Source organism: Bombina bombina, chromosome 2, assembly GCF_027579735.1.
Source record: "Bombina bombina isolate aBomBom1 chromosome 2, aBomBom1.pri, whole genome shotgun sequence".
NCBI lineage: Eukaryota > Metazoa > Chordata > Amphibia > Anura > Bombinatoridae > Bombina > Bombina bombina.
The window spans coordinates 741,096,409-741,118,390 of NC_069500.1; the positions used below are offsets into that span (position 1 = coordinate 741,096,409).

A 21,982-nucleotide genomic window follows, 5' to 3' on the forward strand; every position below is an offset into this window, starting at 1 on the left:
AATCGATTTATATATAAACATATTTTATTCTCCATAGCCTTGAGGAATTATTTTAATCTTGGGAATTTTGTAAAATAACCGGCAGGCACTGTATTGGACACCTTATTCTCTAGGGGCTTTCCCTAATCATAGGCAGAGTCTCATTTTCGCGCCTGTATTGCGCACTTGTTTTTGAGAAGCATGACATGCAGATGCATGTGTGAGGAGCTCTGATACATAGAAAAGACTTTCTGAAGGCGTCATTTGGTATCGTATTCCCCTTTGGGCTTGGTTGGGTCTCAGCAAAGCAGATACCAGGGACTGTAAAGGGGTTAAATAAAAAAAACGGCTCCGGTTCCGTTATTTTAAGGGTTAAAGCTTCCAAATTTGGTGTGCAATACTTTTAAGGCTTTAAGACACTGTGGTGAAATTTTGGTGAATTTTGAACAATTCCTTCATACTTTTTCGCAATTGCAGTAATAAAGTGTGTTCAGTTTAAAATTTAAAGTGACAGTAACGGTTTTATTTTAAAACGTTTTTTGTACTTTGTTATCAAGTTTATGCCTGTTTAACATGTCTGAACTGCCAGATAGACTGTGTTCTGAATGTGGGGAAGCCAAGGTTCCTTCTCATTTAAATAGATGTGATTTATGTGACACAAAATTTAGAGAAAATGATGCCCAAAATGATTCCTCAAGTGAGGGGAGTAAGCATGGTACTGCATCATCCCCTCCTTCGTCTACACCAGTCTTGCCCACACAGGAGGCCCCTAGTACATCTAGCGCGCCAATACTCCTTACTATGCAACAATTAACGGCTGTAATGGATAATTCTATCAAAAACATTTTAGCCAAAATGCCCACTTATCAGCGAAAGCGCGACTGCTCTGTTTTAGAAAATACTGAAGAGCATGAGGACGCTGATGATATTGTTTCTGAAGGGCCCCTACACCAGTCTGAGGGGGCCAGGGAGGTTTTGTCTGAGGGAGAAATTTCAGATTCAGGGAAAATTTCTCAACAAGCTGAACCTGATGTGATTACATTTAAATTTAAGTTGGAACATCTCCGCGCTCTGCTTAAGGAGGTGTTATCCACTCTGGATGATTGTGAGAATTTGGTCATCCCAGAGAAACTATGTAAAATGGACAAGTTCCTAGAGGTCCCGGGGCCCCCCGAAGCTTTTCCTATACCCAAGCGGGTGGCGGACATTGTAAATAAAGAATGGGAAAGGCCCGGTATACCTTTCGTCCCTCCCCCCATATTTAAAAAATTGTTTCCTATGGTCGACCCCAGAAAGGACTTATGGCAGACAGTCCCCAAGGTCGAGGGGGCGGTTTCTACTCTAAACAAACGCACCACTATACCCATAGAAGATAGTTGTGCTTTCAAAGATCCTATGGATAAAAAAATTAGAAGGTTTGCTTAAAAAGATGTTTGTTCAGCAAGGTTACCTTCTACAACCAATTTCATGCATTGTCCCTGTCACTACAGCCGCGTGTTTCTGGTTCGATGAGCTAGAAAAGGCGATCACTAGTAATTCTCCTTCTTATGAGGAGATTATGGACAGAATCCGTGCTCTAAAATTGGCTAATTCTTTCACCCTAGACGCCACTTTGCAATTGGCTAGGTTAGCGGCGAAAAATTCTGGGTTTGCTATTGTGGCGCGCAGAGCGCTTTGGTTAAAATCTTGGTAAGCGGATGCGTCTTCCAAGAACAAATTGCTTAACATTCCTTTCAAGGGGAAAACGCTGTTTGGCCCTGACTTGAAAGAGATTATCTCTGATATCACTGGGGGCAAGGGCCACGCCCTTCCTCAGGATAGGTCTTTCAAGGCCAAAAATAAACCTAATTTTCGTCCCTTTCGTAGAAACGGACCAGCCCCAAGTGCTACGTCCTCTATGCAAGAGGGTAATACTTCTCAAGCCAAGCCAGCCTGGAGACCAATGCAAGGCTGGAACAAGGGAAAGCAGGCCAAGAAACCTGCCACTGCTACCAAGACAGCATGAGATGTTGGCCCCCGATCCGGGACCGGATCTGGTGGGGGGCAGACTCTCTCTCTTCGCTCAGGCTTGGGCAAGAGATGTTCTGGATCCTTGGGCGCTAGAAATAGTCTCCCAAGGTTATCTTCTGGAATTCAAGGGGCTTCCCCCAAGGGGGAGGTTCCACAGGTCTCAATTGTCTTCAGACCACATAAAAAAACAGGCATTCTTACATTGTGTAGAAGACCTGTTAAAAATGGGAGTGATTCATCCTGTTCCATTAGGAGAACAAGGGATGGGGTTCTACTCCAATCTGTTCGTAGTTCCCAAAAAAGAGGGAACGTTCAGACCAATCTTAGATCTCAAGATCCTAAACAAGTTTCTCAAGGTTCCATCGTTCAAAATGGAAACCATTCGAACAATTCTTCCTTCCATCCAGGAAGGTCAATTCATGACCACGGTGGATTTAAAGGATGCGTATCTACATATTCCTATCCACAAGGAACATCATCGGTTCCTAAGGTTCGCATTCCAGGACAAGCATTACCAGTTCGTGGCACTTCCGTTCGGATTAGCCACTGCTCCAAGGATTTTCACAAAGGTACTAGGGTCCCTTCTAGCGGTGCTAAGACCAAGGGGCATTGCAGTAGTACCTTACTTGGACGACATTCTGATTCAAGCGTCGTCCCTTCCTCAAGCAAAGGCTCACACGGACATTGTCCTGGCCTTTCTCAGATCTCACGGATGGAAAGTGAACGTAGAAAAGAGTTCTCTATCTCCGTCAACAAGGGTTCCCTTCTTGGGAACAATAATAGACTCCTTAGAAATGAGGATTTTTCTGACAGAGGCCAGAAAAACAAAACTTCTAAACTCTTGTCAAATACTTCATTCCGTTCCTCTTCCTTCCATAGCTCAGTGCATGGAAGTGATAGGTTTGATGGTAGCGGCAATGGACATAGTTCCTTTTGCGCGCATTCATCTAAGACCATTACAACTGTGCATGCTCAGTCAGTGGAATGGGGACTATACAGACTTGTCTCCGACGATACAAGTAAATCAGAGGACCAGAGATTCACTCCGTTGGTGGCTGTCCCTGGACAACCTGTCACAAGGGATGAGCTTCCGCAGACCAGAGTGGGTCATTGTCACGACCGACGCCAGTCTGATGGGCTGGGGCGCGGTCTGGGGACCCCTGAAAGCTCAGGGTCTTTGGTCTCGGGAAGAATCTCTTCTACCGATAAACATTCTGGAACTGAGAGCGATACTCAATGCTCTCAAGGCTTGGCCTCAGCTAGCAAAGGCCAAGTTCATACGTTTTCAATCAGACAACATGACGACTGTTGCGTACATCAACCATCAGGGGGGAACAAGGAGTTCCCTGGCGATGGAAGAAGTGACCAAAATCATTCAATGGGCGGAGACTCACTCCTGCCACTTGTCTGCAATCCACATCCCAGGAGTGGAAAATTGGGAAGCGGATTTTCTGAGTCGTCAGACCTTACATCCGGGGGAGTGGGAACTCCATCCGGAAATCTTTGCCCAAATTACTCAACTGTGGGGCATTCCAGACATGGATCTGATGGCCTCTCGTCAGAACTTCAAGGTTCCTTGCTACGGGTCCAGATCCAGGGATCCCAAGGCGACTCTAGTAGATGCACTAGTAGCACCTTGGACCTTCAAACTAGCTTATGTATTCCCGCCGTTTCCTCTCATCCCCAGGCTGGTAGCCAGGATCAATCAGGAGAGGGCATCGGTGATCTTGATAGCTCCTGCGTGGCCACGCAGGACTTGGTATGCAGACCTGGTGTATATGTCATCGGCTCCACCATGGAAGCTACCTTTGAGACGAGACCTTCTTGTTCAAGGTCCGTTCGAACATCCGAATCTGGTCTCACTCCAACTGACTGCTTGGAGATTGAACGCTTGATCTTATCAAAGCGAGGGTTCTCAGATTCTGTTATTGATACTCTTGTTCAGGCCAGAAAGCCTGTAACTAGAAAAATTTACCACAAGATATGGAAAAAATATATCTGTTGGTGTGAATCTAAAGGATTCCCTTGGGACAAGGTAAAAATTCCTAAGATTCTATCCTTTCTTCAAGAAGGATTGGAGAAAGGATTATCTGCAAGTTCCTTGAAGGGACAGATTTCTGCCTTGTCTGTGTTACTTCACAAAAAGCTGGCAGCTGTGCCAGATGTTCAAGCCTTTGTTCAGGCTCTGGTTAGAATCAAGCCTGTTTACAAACCTTTGACTCCTCCTTGGAGTCTCAATTTAGTTCTTTCAGTTCTTCAGGGGGTTCCGTTTAAACCCTTACATTCCATGGATATTAAGTTATTATCTTGGAAAGTTTTGTTTTTGGTTGCAATTTCTTCTGCTAGAAGAGTTTCAGAATTATCTGCTCTGCAGTGTTCTCCTCCTTATCTGGTGTTCCATGCAGATAAGGTGGTTTTACGTACTAAACCTGGTTTTCTTCCGAAAGTTGTTTCTAACAAAAACATTAACCAGGAGATAGTCGTGCCTTCTTTGTGTCCGAATCCAGTTTCAAAGAAGGAACGTTTGTTGCACAATTTGTATGTTGTTCGCGCTCTAAAATTCTATTTAGATGCTACAAAGGATTTTAGACAAACATCTTCCTTGTTTGTTGTTTATTCTGGTAAAAGGAGAGGTCAAAAAGCAACTTCTACCTCTCTCTCTTTTTGGATTAAAAGCATCATCAGATTGGCTTATGAGACTGCCGGACGGCAGCCTCCTGAAAGAATCACAGCTCATTCCACTAGGGCTGTGGCTTCCACATGGGCCTTCAAGAACGAGGCTTCTGTTGATCAGATATGTAAGGCAGCGACTTGGTCTTCACTGCACACTTTTACCAAATTTTACAAGTTTGATACTTTTGCTTCTTCTGAGGCTATTTTTGGGAGAAAGGTTTTGCAAGCCGTGGTGCCTTCCATTTAGGTGACCTGATTTGCTCCCTCCCTTCATCCGTGTCCTAAAGCTTTGGTATTGGTTCCCACAAGTAAGGATGACGCCGTGGACCGGACACACCTATGTTGGAGAAAACAGAATTTATGTTTACCTGATAAATTACTTTCTCCAACGGTGTGTCCGGTCCACGGCCCGCCCTGGTTTTTTAATCAGGTCTGATAATTTATTTTCTTTAACTACAGTCACCACGGTATCATATGGTTTCTCCTATGCAAATATTCCTCCTTTACGTCGGTCGAATGACTGGGGAAGGCGGAGCCTAGGAGGGATCATGTGACCAGCTTTGCTGGGCTCTTTGCCATTTCCTGTTGGGGAAGAGAATATCCCACAAGTAAGGATGACGCCGTGGACCGGACACACCGTTGGAGAAAGTAATTTATCAGGTAAACATAAATTCTGTTTTTCTGAGAGTTATTGATACTCTCATTCAAGCTAGAAAGCCGGTCACCCGTCGCATCTATCATAGGGTGTGGAGGACCTACTTATTCTGGTGTGAAGAGCGTGGATTCCCATGGCATACGGTCAAGGTATCAAGGATTCTTTCCTTTCTCCAGGACAGCTTAGAGAAGGGACTTGCTGCTAGTTCCTTAAAGGGACAGATTTCAGCGCTATCTGTGTTATTGCACAAGAGGCTCACTGAGCTCCCTGACAATTAAGTCTTTTGTTCAGGCTCTGTCCAGAATCAGACCTGTGTTAAGACATTCTGCTCCTCCTTGGAGTTTAAATTTGGTTCTTAAGGTTTTTTGCAGAGGGCTCCGTTTGAGCCCATGCATTCGGTTGATATTAAGTTACTGTCTTGGAAGGTTCTTTTTCTACTGGCTATTGCTTCGGCAGGCAGAGTCTCTGAGATGGCATCCTTGCAATGTGAGCCTCCTTACCTAGTTTTTCATGCTGTTAAGGCTGTTCTTTGCACTGGGTTGGGATTCCTCCCTAAGGTGGTGTCTGATCATAACATCATTCAGGAGATTGTGGTTCCTTCCTTGTGTCCTAATCCTTCTTTGAAGGAACGATTTCCACTTTTGGATGTGGTTCGAGCTTTGAAATTCTATCTTCAAGTTACGAAGGAATGTAGACAGACTTCGTCATTGTTTGTTGTCTATTCTGGGAAGCGTAGAGGATAGAAGGCTTCTTCCACTTCCCTATCTTTTTGATTGAGGAGCATTATCCGCTTAGCATATGAAACAGCGGGACATAAGCCTCCTCAGGATTACGGCTCATTCAACTAGAGATGTGGCTTCTTTTTGGGCCTTCAAAAATGAGGCCTCTATGGAGCAGATTTGTAGGGCGGCTACCTGGTCCTCCTTACATACTTTTTCAAAATTTTACAAATTTACGTTTGTTTCGGCTGAAGCGGCTTTTGGGTGAAAGGTTTTGCAGACTGTGGTGCCCTCAGAATAGGGTCCGCCTCTTCTTTTACCCTCCCGTTTTCATTCAGTGTCCTCTAGAGCTTAGGTATATGTTTCCCACAAGTAAGGATTGAAGCCGTGGACTCTCCTCATATTAAAGGGACAGTCTACACCAGAATTTTTATTGTTTTAAAAGATAGATAATCCCTTTATTACCCATTCCCCAGTTTTGCATAACCAACACAGTTATATTAATACACTTTTAAGCTATGTGATTATCTTGTATCTAAGCCTCTGAAAACTGCTGCTTTATTTCAGTTCTTTTGACAGACTTGCAGTTTAGCCAATCAGTGCCTGCTCCCAGATAACTTCATGTGCACGAGCACAGTGTTATCTATATGAAATACGTGAACTAACACCCTCTACTGGTGAAAAACTGTTAAAATGCATTCTGAAAAGAGGTGGCCTTCAAGGTCTAAGAAATTAGCATATGAACCTCCAAGGTTAAGCTTTCAACTAAGAATACCAAGAGAACAAAGCAAAATTGGTGATAAAAGTAAATTGGAAAATTGTTAAAAATTACATGCTCTATCTGAATCATGAAAATTTATTTTGGCCTAGACTGTCCCTTTAAGATAGAAAACATAAATTATGCTTACCTGATAATTTTAATTTCCATCTGTATCAGGAGAGTCCATGGCCCCCACACGTTTTTTCAGTTGGGCGGATCGAAATTTAGCTTCTTCAAAAGTTTGTTCTTCTTGCATCATTTATACCCTGATATTTCTCCTACTGTTCCTTGTTTCCTCGGCAGAATGACTGGGGGATGAGGGGAATGGGGAAGGTATTTAACCCTACAGTATATATGTATATATGTATGTATATACTTCTATTGTTAAATTTGCTTAGTTCTCATGGTATTCTTTGTTGAAGAGATAGCATGCACATGGCAGGAGAAAATGCTGCCATCCAATGTCTTTGAAAATGTATAACATTATTATTTATTATTATTAGGTATTTGCCAACAGATTCCGCAGCGCTATAAGCATAGGCGGTATACAAGAGAACATTCTTTCAAAACGGCATCCTCTTTGCTTTTCAACAAAGGATACTAAGAGAATGAAGAAAATGTGATAAGATGTAAATTCAAAATTTTGGGATTTCATGTCCTTTTTAATACTGTTTTGGTATGTGTGCACATTTAGTGAATATACATTAGCTTTGTAAATTATACTGCCTGACCTTAGTGTCTTAAAATTTGCAACTGCTTTTCTCTTAGCTTTTAAAGATGTCACCACACAAACATATACACACACTCACACTTTTATATATATATATATATATATATATATATATATATATATATATATATATATATATAGATATATATATATATATATATATATATATAGATATATATATATATATATATATATATATATATATATAGATATATATATATATATGTATAAAAAAAAAGAGTGAGGGTTTTTCATGGCCCTTATGGTAACAGGTGAATGCTAACGGATTGACTAGTGATTTTTATGGTGCACTGGTCTCTAAAATACTCTTTCACCCCAATAAAACTTAAAGTATTTCTATTTTGTTGAAACAATCTGTTTTTTGGCCCATCTTCTAACTTGTCAGCTACATAAACGTTTGTGAAGAAGCTGCCTTTAAAAGACTTATGATAAACGTTTTTATGTTGGAATATAAAATATTTTCAATAACGATAACATAAAAAAAAATGTAAAAGCTTTTAGATTTCAAGGATTGCTGTGCAATTGAAATGCTGAAGATTGAAGTATATCTCCTTCATCTAGTATATATTCAGACATATCCGCTTATATAGATCATTTTAGTGAAGTCAGTCTAATTTTTATCCGATCCAAAGTCAAGACATGGAACTAAAACGTCCTTGCAAGAGAGGAAATATTAGATTTAAACCTACTGCTAATGAGAAAAAGGGAATTGAACAGCTTAAGGCTAATATAAATATTGCTATTAAAATGTCCTATAGAGACAGAAGTGTTGAAGTATTAAACACTTCTGATCATTCTGAGGAAGCCTTTTGACAGCTATCATGACAGTTTGTTAAATTAATCAAATCCTGTTCATTAACTTATAAAAAAAAATAAGCTTCTTGTAGGAGGTAGCAGTTACACATTTTTTTGTCTGAAAAAATGTTAAAGTTTTAAATTGGAGTTTAAACTAATACTGTAGTATTGGTTTTGTATTTCCTGCTAATCTTCATTGATCAAGACAACTGCTACTGCTGTGCCAGTGGAGAGGACATACCTTTGCAAGTATGATAAGAAAATGTTTACATGAAGCAATGTAATAAATTACTATAATGCTCATTTAGAGACACATTTGGTGTTTCTGGTAACTATAAATAACCTGTATTACTTTTAGGTTGCATACAAAAGAAGATCTAGAAACCCACAAAAAGGGACAGTAACATCAAAATTAAACTTTTATGATTTAGATAGATCATGCAATTTTAAGAGACATTCCACTTTTGTGCTATTATCAAAATGGCTTAATTATTTTGGTATCAAGTGCAACAGTGCACTACTGGGACGCTAGATGGTGGTTGGTAGCTACACACTCACACTCACCATATGTGTTCAGCTAAGTCTCAGTACTGCACTGCTACTCCAGGGCAGATTTGTAACTGTGTTTAACCGCTTCATGCTGGAGTGCAAGTGCTTAGATCTGAACAAAGTTCTGATGTAAACACTTGCTGTAAAAATGAAATCACACAATCGATGTGTTCATGTGATCTCAAGGCTGGGATTGGATCATGGGGAACTGCCTACGCTGCTAGGCACGCCCCCAGTCTTTTTCTTGCTTGCGTCAAAGGGGGTGGCTGCAGGACGCCATGTAAGGTAGGACGTTCTATGCCGTCATAACGGCGTTAAAGCCCAGCGCTGTTAGGACGGCATGGACTCTGACACCATGGTATGTGGTAACGAAAAGGGGAGACCTGGCTGCCACGTGCATATCCAGCAGTCAGATGTAAGTGAGAAGCACACTGCTAAGGGGAAGATGGTAGCAGGATTTGAGAACCACATCTCAGGGGATCACTGTTCCTCTTTCCTAGGCTGACAAATACCAGGTGCTATGGTGCCTTAAAAATGCTTACACTGATAATGATATACAAAGATTCATGACTGGGAATCGAAATGCATCTAGGAACATATGCAACTGATATCTGGTTCATACAAAAAAGGTTCTTCAATCCTTCGGCAAATCTTGTAAAATTTAAGTTTTTTTTTCCTTGAAAAAATGACAAAGCTTCCATTGTCCTCTGAATCTAGAAAAAATTATCTCAAGTTTCAAAAAGCCGGATGCTTAAATTCACTCATTATTTAATAGTTATTACTTTTTTTCACACTTACCATATTTTAAATAGTTTGATGTATTAAAAAGTTACATTTTGCTTTCAGCCTTAGTTTGCACTCAGTGATGCTGTCTTCATATATCTCCTTTGCAGTTTGAACTGGACATTGAGCCCAAAGTGATCCTAAAGCCGTCCCTAGAGAGTGTCACACGTACCTCTGAGAATCAGAGCCAGGCACTTTCCTTCAGTGATGCTGCCAGCAAAGGTTAGTGGCACTTAAACTGCTTTCTGTAAGTTTGGTGACTGACGCATACAGTATAGGTGTGGGAGATTATTATTACTAAAAACTAAACTGTCTTCTTGTCTCTCCCTTCTGCTCCTCAATATTGCTTCTAACTTTGATTTTGAATAACTCCTTTGGCTAAAAATAAAAAAAAATATATTTCAGAATTGGAATCGCATTGCAACTCTCAAAATCAGCAATCTTTTTTGCTTCAAATCTAGCAGGGATATGTGGTGCCTAATATATAGTTAATTCAGAATATATACAAAATGTAACCCCTTAATTGTCTGGAACTGACGTGCACCAGTGTATAAACACACCTTGCCAGTCTTTGGTTTGAGACCAGCACCTGCTTTTTATTTAATTTACTGCAGCACCTCACTCCATAACCAAGGGATATTGCACAAGCTTAAATACAGCACTGTTTTAGGTTGTAAAACCCAGCCTTAGCCATTAGCTAAGGATTTTATTAGTGGAAACATTGCTGTATTTTTACTTGGGGGTATGTCCCTTAATGCATTTAAGTTTTTGGTGCATTGAAACCTCTGTTTATTCCCTATGTTAACACCTTTACAACCAGAGACAAACATGGGCTGCATAACACATTGGCAGCCATGTTTTTTTTAATCCCTTGATTGCTTAAAACAATCCTGGGGTGACTTACTACCCTGGAGTTAGTGTAGGTGTCTCAAACTGTACTAACCTGTGTCCGTGTTATAATTCATGTAGGGCACAAATCTGTCCTCTGAAAAATGATAAGGTGGTGTGCAGTAGCTCACACATCTTGGCACAGTTGCCAGCATCTCAGATTTCATGGAGTCAGGCAGTTAAAGTGATTCATCCACATTTACACAAATGCACATATTAATCATATACATTTAAAGGATTAAAAAATATATAATAATGACATTCGATTAAGGAGCTTTGATTAAAGGGACACTAAACACCATGTAATTACAAGCCATTTCTGTTGTGTTGCTATAGAATAACACATCAGCCAAGTCTTATCGTTTTTAAAACAAATTATTATCCTTTTCTTTTTTAAGACATGATGAGTCCACGGATCATCTTAATTACTAATGATTTATTCACCTCCTGGTCAGCAGGAGGAGGCAAAGAGCACCACAGCAGAGCTGTTAAATAGCTCCTCCCTTCCCTCCCACCCCAGTCATTCTCTTTGCCTATGTTAGTAATAGGAAGAGGTAAAGTGAGATATTAGTAAAAGATTCTTCTATCAAGAGTTTATTATTTTTAAAGTAGTGCAAGATTGTGCTGCTTTGTCCTAGGGTGTAGCCGTAGTCCATATCAGTCTCTACAGTAGAGCTTTTGGTGGCTTTAAAGCAATGGGAACTTGTGGGACATAATTCTCACTGCGCCTCTCATACATTTATGCTGCCCTGTTTGTCACAGTCTGAGGGAAAGAATACTTGGTACTTTTTATTTCCACAGGCCAATGTGAAGGGGAGGACTTCACAAGCCGGATGAGCTGCCTTACTGCCGGGCAGATGTCTGAGGTAAGTGCTAATTTTTTATTTTCTGGAGTTGTACACAGAAAGATTGGCACTTTATACATTTTCATGGACACAATGTAATTATCCCAGAGAGTGAGGATATATTATTGGGCAGTGATTGCAGGTACTGGAAGGACGTGGAGAAGTGGCTCTATTGTTGTGTTTAAACATACGCTGTTAAGAGGTTACACATAGCCATAAGTTGCATCTAACAACTACTTATTTTGCTAGGCCTGTCTAGATTTGATGGTGTTGATCCTGAGTGGCCTAGTGGTTTAATACCTAGCTATATAAGATAATTCTAGTTAGGTTGAAATTTTAATGTTACTCTTCACAGTGTATAGCTCACAACTTCTTGTTTTGCTTAACTGTCTAGACATGATGCGCATGTTGGTGTTTTTTCACTTAGCCATACTTTCAACTATTAACGGCTTGGTTTGCTTTGCAGCCATTTGGAGGGTTGGTCTGTCTGTGATCGTTGTGCAGGTTGTGGTATTGCACACGACCGTACTTGCAACTCACAGCGTCTGGAATATCCTGCCTGAACAGGATACGTGGGTTGAGGTGTTTTACAGTGTAATACTCCCGTTGGCTTTCTTTTATTGAACTTCCTGCCGACTGGGAGGTTCGTTTGCTCATGACGATATTGTTATGTTAGTTGTTCCCCACGGCTCTATCTTTACATTTTGGCCGCCTGGTTGATTTAGCCTGTTACGCCCACGACGGGCGGAGCTAAGTGACGCAATATTGTTCGTACGCTTTTGATAATTCCGGTACATCGGAAGGTCTCCTCTGCTGCGTTATAATACGCGGCTGGGGAGACTTTTCTTACTGTTCTAAAGTTTTTTTTAAAGTAGGATGACTACTATCCGGTGACAGGCTGAGTCCTTTGCAAGGAAGCATTCTTTGTTAAAAAGAAAGCAGTGTCGTTTAAGAGACACAATGTTAATTGACGATGTGTGATTAAAATGGTACATGAAAACCCTACTTCAGTTTAATTAGGATTTCAAATGCTGTTTGATTTAAGGAGACAGTACCTCTTGTTTGATGTTCACTTTTATTTGAGTTAAACTGTGAAAAAAGATGTGAATGCAGTTGTCCATGAAAACCGTACACCATATTATTTAGTATTTCAAATGCTGTTTGATTTAAAGAGACAGTAATTCTTGTTTTGATATTCACTTTTATTTGAGTCAAAATGTGAATAAAAATGTTACATACATGTTGTTGGGTTTTTCTCCAACATAGGTGTGTCCGGTCCACGGCGTCATCCTTACTTGTGGGATATTCTCTTCCCCAACAGGAAATGGCAAAGAGCCCAGCAAAGCTGGTCACATGATCCCTCCTAGGCTCCGCCTACCCCAGTCATTCTCTTTGCCGTTGTACAGGCAACATCTCCACGGAGATGGCTTAGAGTTTTTTAGTGTTTAACTGTAGTTTTTATTATTCAATCAAGAGTTTGTTATTTTAAAATAGTGCTGGTATGTACTATTTACTCAGAAACAGAAAAGAGATGAAGATTTCTGTTTGTATGAGGAAAATGATTTTAGCACCGTAACTAAAATCCATGGCTGTTCCACACAGGACTGTTGAGAGCAATTAACTTCAGTTGGGGGAACAGTGTGCAGTCTCTTACTGCTTGAGGTATGACACATTCTAACAAGACGATGTAATGCTGGAAGCTGTCATTTTCCCTATGGGATCCGGTAAGCCATGTTTATTAAGATAGTAAATAAGGGCTTCACAAGGGCTTATTAAGACTGTAGACTTTTTCTGGGCTAAATCGATTCATTATTAACACATATTTAGCCTTGAGGAATCATTTATTCTGGGTATTTTGATATGATTATATCGGCAGGCACTGTTTTAGACACCTTATTCTTTAGGGGCTTTCCCTAATCATAGTCAGAGCCTCATTTTCGCGCCGGTATGGCGCACTTGTTTTTGAGGACAGCATGGCATGCAGCTGCATGTGTGTGGAGCTCTGATACATAGAAAAGTCTTTCTGAAGGCATCATTTGGTATCGTATTCCCCTTTGGGCTTGGTTGGGTCTCAGCAAAGCAGATTCCAGGGACTGTAAAGGGGTTAAATATAAAAACGGCTCCGGTTCCGTTATTTTAAGGGTTAAAGCTTCCAAATTTGGTGTGCAATACTTTTAAGGCTTTAAGACACTGTGGTGAAATTTTGGTGAATTTTGAACAATTCCTTCATACTTTTTCGCAATTGCAGTAATAAAGTGTGTTTAGTTTAAAATTTAAAGTGACAGTAACGGTTTTATTTTAAAACGTTTTTTGTGCTTTGTTATCAAGTTTATGCCTGTTTAACATGTCTGAACTCCCAGATAGATTGTGTTCTGACTGTGGGGAAACCAAGGTTCCTTCTCATTTAACTATATGTATTTTATGTCATAAAAATTTTTAGTAAAAATGATGCCCAAGATGATTCCTCAAGTGAGGGGAGTAAGCATGGTACTGCATCATCCCCTCCTTCGTCTACACCAGTCTTGCCCATACAGGAGGCCCCTAGTACATCTAGTGCGCCAATACTCCTTACTATGCAACATTTAACGGCTGTAATGGATAATTCTATCAAAAACATTTTAGCCAATATGCCCACTTATCAGCGAAAGCGCGACTGCTCTGTTTTAGAAAATTCTGTAGAGCATGAGAACGCTGATGATATGGTTTCTGAAGGGCCCCTACACCAGTCTGAGGGGGCCAGGGAGGTTTTGTCTGAGGGAGAAATTTCAGATTCAGGAAACATTTCTCAACAAGCTGAACCTGATGTGATTACTTTTAAATTTAAGTTGGAACATCTCCGCGCTCTGCTTAAGGAGGTGTTATCCAATTTGGATGATTGTGATTATCTGGTCATTCCAGAACCACTATGTAAAATGGAAAAGTTCTTAGAGGCCCCGGGGCCCCCCGAAGCTTTTCCTATATCCAAGCGGGTGGCGTACATTGTTAGTAAAGAATGGGACAGGCCCGGTATACCTTTAGTACCTCCCCCCATATTTATAAAATTGTTTTCCTATAGTCGACCCCAGAAAGGACTGATGGCAGACAGTCCCCAAGGTCGAGGGGGCGGTTTCTACTCTACACAAGCGCGCCACTATACCCATAGAAGATAGTTGTGCTTTCCAAGATCCTATGGATAAAAAATTAGAAGGTCTGCTAAAGATGTTTGTTCAGCAAGGTTCCCTTCTACAACCAATTGCATGCATTGTCCCTGTCACTGCAGCCGCGTGTTTCTAGTTTGATGAGCTAGGAAAGGCGATTATTAGTAATTCTTCTTCTTATGAGGAGATTATGGACAGAATTCGTGCTCTTAAATTGGCTAATTCTTTCACCCTAGACGCCACCTTGCAATTGGCTAGGTTAGCGGCGAAAAAATTCTGGGTTTGCTATTGTGGCGCAGAGCGCTTTGGTTAAAATCTTGGGCAGCGGATGCGTCTTCCAAGAACAAATTGCTTGACATTCCTTTCAAGGGGAAAACACTCTTTGGCCCTGACTTGAAAGAGATTATCTCTGATATCACTGGGGGCAAGGGCCACGCCCTTCCTCAGGATAGGTCTTTTCAAGACCAAAAAATAAACCTAAGTTTCGTCCCTTTCGCAGAAACGGATCAGCCCCAAGGGCTACGTCCTCTAAGCAGGAAGGTAATACTTCTCAAGCCAATCCAGCCTGGAGACCTATGCAAGGCTGGAACAAAGGAAAGCAGGCCAGGAAACCTGCCACTGCTACCAAGACAGCATGAAATGCGGGCCCCCGATCCGGGACCGGATCTGGTGGGGGGCAGACTCTCTCTCTTCGCTCAGGCTTGGGCAAGAGATGTTCTGGATCCTTGGGCGCTAGAAATAGTCTCCCAAGGTTATTCTCTGGAGTTCTAGGGGCTTCCTCCAAGGGGGAGGTTCCACAGGTCTCAGTTGTCTTCAGACCACATAAGAAGACAGGCATTCTTACATTGGGTAGAAGACCTGCTAAAAATGGGAGTGATTCATCCTGTTCCATTAGGAGAACAAGGGATGGGGTTCTACTCCAATCTGTTCATAGTTCCCAAAAAAGAGGGAACGTTCAGACCAATCTTAGATCTCTAGATCTTGAACAAGTTCTCAAGGTTCCATCGTTCAAGATGGAAACCATTCGAACACTTCTTCCTTCCATCCAGGAAGGTCAATTCATGACCAAGGTGGATTTCAAGGATGCGTATCTACATATTCCTATCCACAAGGAACATCATCGGTTCCTAAGGTTTGCATTCCTGGACAAGCATTTCCAGTTCGTGGCGTTTTCTTTCGGATTAGCCACTGCTCCTAGGATTTTCTCATAGGTACTAGGGTCCCTTCTGGCGGTGCTAAGACCAAGGGGCATTGCTGTAGTACCTTACTTGGACGACATTCTGATTCGAGCGTCGTCCCTTCCTCAAGTAAAGGCTCACACGGACATTGTCCTGGCCTTTCTCAGATCTCACGGATGGAAAGTGAACGTGGAAAAGAGTTCTCTATCTCCGTCAACGAGGGTTCCCTTCTTGGGAACTATAATAGACTCCTTAGAAATGAGGATTTTTCTGACAGAAGCCAGAAAAACAAACCTTCTAGACTCTTGTCGGATACTTCATTCCGTTCCTCTTCCTTCCATAGCGCAGTGCATGGAAGTGATAGGTTTGATGGTAGCGGCAATGGACATAGTTCCTTTTGTGCGCATTCATCTAAGACCATTACAACTGTTCATGCTCAGTCAGTGGAATGGGGACTATTCAGACTTGTCTCCGAAGATACAAGTAAATCAGAGGACCAGAGACTCATTCCGTTGGTGGCTGTCCCATGACAACCTGTCACAAGGGATGACCTTCCGCAGACCAGAGTGGGTCATTGTCACGACCGACGCCAGTCTGATGGGCTGGGGCGCGGTCTGGGGATCCCTGAAAGCTCAGGGTCTTTGGTCTCGGGTAGAATCTCTTCTACCGATAAATATTCTGGAACTGAGAGCGATATTCAATGCTCTCAAAGCTTGGCCTCAGCTAGCGAGGGCCAAGTTCATACATCAACCATCAGGGGGGAACAAGGAGTTCCCTAACGATGGAAGAAGTGACCAAAATCATTCTATGGGCGGAGTCTCACTCCTGCCACCTGTCTGCTATCCACATCCCAGGAGTGGAAAATTGGGAAGCGGATTTTCTGAGTCGTCAGACATTGCATCCGGGGGAGTGGGAACTCCATCCGGAAATCTTTGCCCAAGTCACTCAACCGTGGGGCATTCCAGACATGGATCTGATGGCCTCTCGTCAGAACTTCAGAGTTCCTTACTACGGGTACAGATCCAGGGATCCCAAGGCGGCTCTAGTGGATGCACTAGTAGCACCTTGGACCTTCAAACTAGCTTATGTGTTCCCGCCGTTTCCTCTCATCCCCAGGCTGGTAGCCAGGATCAATCAGGAGAGGGCGTCGGTGATTTTGATAGCTCCTGCGTGGCCACGCAGGACTTGGTATGCAGATCTGGTGAATATGTCATCGGCTCCACCATGGAAGCTACCTTTGAGAGACCTTCTTGTTCTAGGTCCGTTCGACCCACTCCAGCTGACTGCTTGGAGATTGAACGCTTGAAAGCGAGGGTTCTCAGATTCTGTTATTAATACTCTTGTTCAGGCCTGAAAGCCTGTAACCAGAAAAATTACCACATAATTTGGTATATCTGTTGGTGTGAATCTGCAGGATTCCCTTGGGACAAGGTTAAGATTCCTAAGAGTCTATCCTTCCTTCGAGAAGGATTGGAAAAAGGATTATCTGCAAGTTCCTTGATGGGACAGATTTCTGCCTTGTCTGTGTTACTTCACAAAAAGCTGGCAGCTGTGCCAGATGTTCTAGCCTTTGTTCAGGCTCTGGTTAGAATCAAGCCTGTTTACAAAATTTTGACTCCTCCTTGGAGTCTCAACCTAGTTCTTTCAGTTCTTCAGGGGGTTCCGTTTGAACCCTTACATTCCGTTGATATTAAGTTATTATCTTGGAAAGTTTTGTTTTTGGTTGCAATTTCTTCTGCTAGAAGAGTTTCAGAATTATCTGCTCTGCAGTGTTCTTCTCCTTATCTGGTGTTCCATGCAGATAAGGTGGTTTTGCGTACTAAACCTGGTTTTCTTCCAAAAGTTGTTTCTAACAGAAACATTAACCAGGAGATAGTTGTGCCTTCTTTGTGTCCTAATCCAGTTTCAAAGAAGGAACGTTTGTTGCACAACTTGGATGTAGTTCGTGCTCTCAAATTTTACTTAGCAGCTACTAAGGATTTCAGACAAACTTGTCTTTGTTTGTTGTTTATTCTGGTAAACGGAGAGGTCAAAAAGCAACTTCTACCTCTCTCTCCTTCTGGATTAAAAGCATTATCCGATTGGCTTATGAGACTGCCGGACGGCAGCCTCCTGAAAGAATCACAGCTCACTCCACTAGGGCTGTGGCTTCCACATGGGCCTTCAAGAACGAGGCTTCTGTTGATCAGATATGTAAGGCAGCGACTTGGTCTTCACTGCACACTTTTTCTAAATTTTACAAATTTGATACTTTTGCTTCTTCTGAGGCTATTTTTGGGAGAAAGGTTTTGCAAGCCGTGGTGCCTTCCATTTAGGTGACCTGATTTGCTCCCTCCCTTCATCCGTGTCCTAAAGCTTTGGTATTGGTTCCCACAAGTAAGGATGACGCCGTGGACCGGACACACCTATGTTGGAGAAAACAGAATTTATGTTTACCTGATAAATTACTTTCTCCAACGGTGTGTCCGGTCCACGGCCCGCCCTGGTTTTTTTAATCAGGTCTGATAATTTATTTTCTTTAACTACAGTCACCACGGTAACATGTGGTTTCTCCTATGCAAATATTCCTCCTTAACGTCGGTCGAATGACTGGGGTAGGCGGAGCCTAGGAGGGATCATGTGACCAGCTTTGCTGGGCTCTTTGCCATTTCCTGTTGGGGAAGAGAATATCCCACAAGTAAGGATGACGCCGTGGACCGGACACACCGTTGGAGAAAGTAATTTATCAGGTAAACATAAATTCTGTTTTTCATGCCTATGCGGATTGACAAACTTTTATCTCATAGTGAAGTTTACAGTTCAAAGATAAACTTTTCTTCAGAGCCGACATTGTTTTTGTATGCAGCAGAACAGCATTCTGACAATGTTTAATATATTTCGCAGTCTTCTCCTTAAGTATCCTAAAAAATTAGCGTCCAGTCTACCAGTGCCCTGCGATTCCTCAGACGACTCCTGGAGTTATCTTGCTAGACATTGCTTAGCACATATGCTAGCTGTTTAGGGTGCGTTGTCAGGTTTTTCCCATGCTGCGGGGAAAGCGCAATAGGAAAAATAAACAGTCAGCGAGCGAGGTCTCTGTCACAGTGGTTGCTATCTGAGGTCCCCTCCCAGATGCTTGAGGGAGGGGATACTTCCATAGCTTCTGAGGGTAAACGCTCAGTCTCTGACAGTATGATTCCTCCTGCTGATACTGAAGTAGTATCTTCAGGTTTAAGCTAGATCACCTCCGACTATTACTTAAGGAGGCTTTAGCTACTTTGGAGCGACTTCATGGTCATTAATTTTTAGGTTTTATTCCTATATTGAAGGAGAGGGTTCCTTAGCGGTCTTCTCATAGAATCTTGGCAGATACACCCCTTGGACGGGACAACTTCCAAGCTAGCCAGGAGATCTTCTATTTACATAGAGGATAGTGGTGTCGCGATAGCTCAGCTGATCGCTCTCTCTGCCTTTGTTTTTCCGGCACTGTTGCGCTTCCCTTGGTTGCCTAGCAACCCTGTATGCCACCGGCCCCTTCTGCTGACGTCAGAAGGGCTTCTTATTCCGGCGTCTCCTCTCCTCGGTGCCTGTTTGTTCTCATTTCCTGGCTTGTGAGTACTATTTTGAACTACTTGTTATATTTGAATTGCTGGCTTGCTTGACTTCAACCTTGCTTAATCCCTACCTGCCTGATACCTGATAACTGGGCTTTGCTTGCTAGACTATTCTACTGATTAACCCCAAACTGCCTGATTACACGTTGCTGGAACTTTGCTTGCTAGACTATTCTACTGATTAACCCCACACTGCCTGATTACACGTTGCTGGAACTTTGTTTGCTAGATTTCTCTACTGATTAACCCCAAACTGCCTGATTTCACGTTGCTGGACATTGCTTGCTTGATTACTCTAATGGTTAACCCTTATCTGCCTGATTACACGTTGCTGGACATTGCTTGCTTGATTACTGGTTAACCCCTACCTGCCTGATTACACGTTGCTGGACATTGCTTGCTTGATTACTCTACTGGTTAACCCCTACATGCCTGATTACACGTTGCTGGATATTGCTTGCTTGATTACTCTTTTGGTTAACCCTATCTACACAAAGTTTCTTCTCCTGACCCTGCTGTGCCAACTTCCAGTCTATTTCAGTGAGTATATTACTGTAGCTGTTGCAGGGTCAGGTCCTGGTATATACTCGCAGTGCTATGGTGTTACAAACCTCATTCTAGCATTTGGGTCTAACTCTGGACTTAACCTATCCTAACAAGTGGTTTCCTTTTTAGGATCCCATGGACAAGTAGTGGGGTTGCTCGAGATAGCTTTCTAGGTTTGATATTGCTACCTTTGGCGGCAGCATACTAGGTCATATGTTGTCTGGTTTTATTTGGAAAGACACTCACTTCAAGGTAATCTGGAATAGGATAAGGTCCTAAAGTGGCCAATCCCTTTCTTACAGTTATTTACTGTCGGGCATGGTGCGGGGAACAAAATTTTCGGCTTACCATATTGACTCGCAGATCTTTATGGTTAAGGTCTGGGTCTGAGGACATTACGTCTTAATCTGGGTGGGAAGTCTCTTCTACCTGGGAATGATAGTTCCTGTTCCGAATTAGGAACAGGGTCTGAGATTTCTTCCATTCTGGTTGGGGTTCTCCAACAAAGAGGGAACCTTCAGGTCAATTTTAGATTTCAAGAGTCAAAGAAAAAGAAAAAAAAAGTTATTTTAGAATACCGTCCTTCAAGATGGAAACTATTTGTTCCATTAATCCAGGAGGGTCAATTTAGGACCACTGTGGATTTAAAGGACGCGTTTCTTCATGTTCTTGTTTTCTAGAATAATCACAAGTTCCTAGGATTTGTTTTCCAGGACAATCACTTCCAGTTCATGGCCTTTCCTTTCGGTCCGACTATGGCTCCCAGAATCTCCACAACGGTTCTGGTTTCTTTGCTGGCGTTACTTTGGCCTTGGGGCTATCTGAATGACATCCTAGTCCAAGCGCCATCCTTACAGCAGGTAAGATACCATACAGACATGGTGTTATCTTTCCTGAGAACTCTTGGGGAGAAGGTAATCTGGGAAAGATTTTCCTTTGTTCCAGATACAAGGGTAACTTTCTTAGGAATCTTTATAGATTCTCTATCTATGAAGTTGTTGTTTTTTTTTCTGACAGGAGTCAGGAAAATTAAAGATTTCCGATACTTGTCTAGTCCCTCGGTTCACTCCTTGGCCATCCATGGTTCAGTGCATGGAGATAATCGGGCTGATGGTGGCGGCAATGGACATCATCCCGTTTGCTCGTTTCCATCTCAGACTTTTACGGTTAAGCATGCTTAGGCAATTGAACGAGGGTTATGCAGACTTGTCTCTTCGAATCTTACTGGGGCAGGAGACAAGGGATTCAATCCAAAAGGTGGTTATTTCTGGATCATCTCTCCCTGGGAATTTGCTTTCGCAGTCCGTCTTGGGTGATTGTGTCAACAGCCATTAAAGGGGCAGTCTACACCAGAATTTGTATTGTTTTAAAAGATAGATAATCCCTTTATTACCCATTCCCCAGTTTTGCATAACCAACACAGTTATAATAATATACTTTTAACCTCTGTGATTATCTTGTATCTAAGCCTCTTCAAACTGTCCCTTTATTTCAGTTCTTTTGACAGACTTGCAGTTTAGCCAATCAGTGCCTGCTCCCAGATAACTTCACGTGCACGAGCACAGTGTTATCTATATGAAATACGTGAACTAATACCCTCTAGTGGTGAAAAACTGTTAAAATGCATTCTGAAAAGAGGTGGCCTTCAAGGTCTAAGAAATTAGCATATGACCCTCCTAGGTTAAGCTTTCAACTAAGAATACCAAGAGAACAAAGCAAAATTGGTGATAAAAGTAAATTGGAATATTGTTTAAAATGACATGCTCTATCTGAATCATGAAAGTTTATTTTGGCCTAGACTGTCCCTTTAACCTCCTAGGGTGGGGGGCAGTCTGGGGTTCCCTAAATGGCTCAGGGAGCTTGGATTAGGTCAGAGCTCTTCCCGGAAGTGTTCTCCAGCTTGAGGGGTCAACCGGGTTTGGATCTCACGGTATCTCATCAGAATGCCAAGTTCCCGAGATACGGGTTGAGGTCTAGGTTTTTTCAGGCGGAACTGATGATTGCTTGCCCGGTCCCTTGGACCTTCAGGCTAGCATACCTATTTCCTCCGGTTGCTCTTCCTCCTCGGGTAATTGCTCGAATCAAGCAGGAAAGGACTTCAGGGATCCTCATAGCGCCGGC

The 21,982-nt window shown here is 42.2% G+C and overlaps 1 protein-coding gene across 2 annotated transcripts in view; it reads left to right on the top strand.

The window, feature by feature from the left end:
• TMEM259 (transmembrane protein 259) overlaps positions 1 to 21,982 on the top strand; it is a 99,513-nt gene that overhangs the window by 61,620 nt on the left and 15,911 nt on the right. For both annotated transcript variants that reach the window (XM_053702817.1, XM_053702816.1), the window contains exon 4: positions 9,785 to 9,896. In XM_053702817.1, coding sequence (XP_053558792.1) covers positions 9,785 to 9,896 — 112 coding nt within the window. The remainder of the gene's footprint in view (positions 1 to 9,784; positions 9,897 to 21,982) is intronic.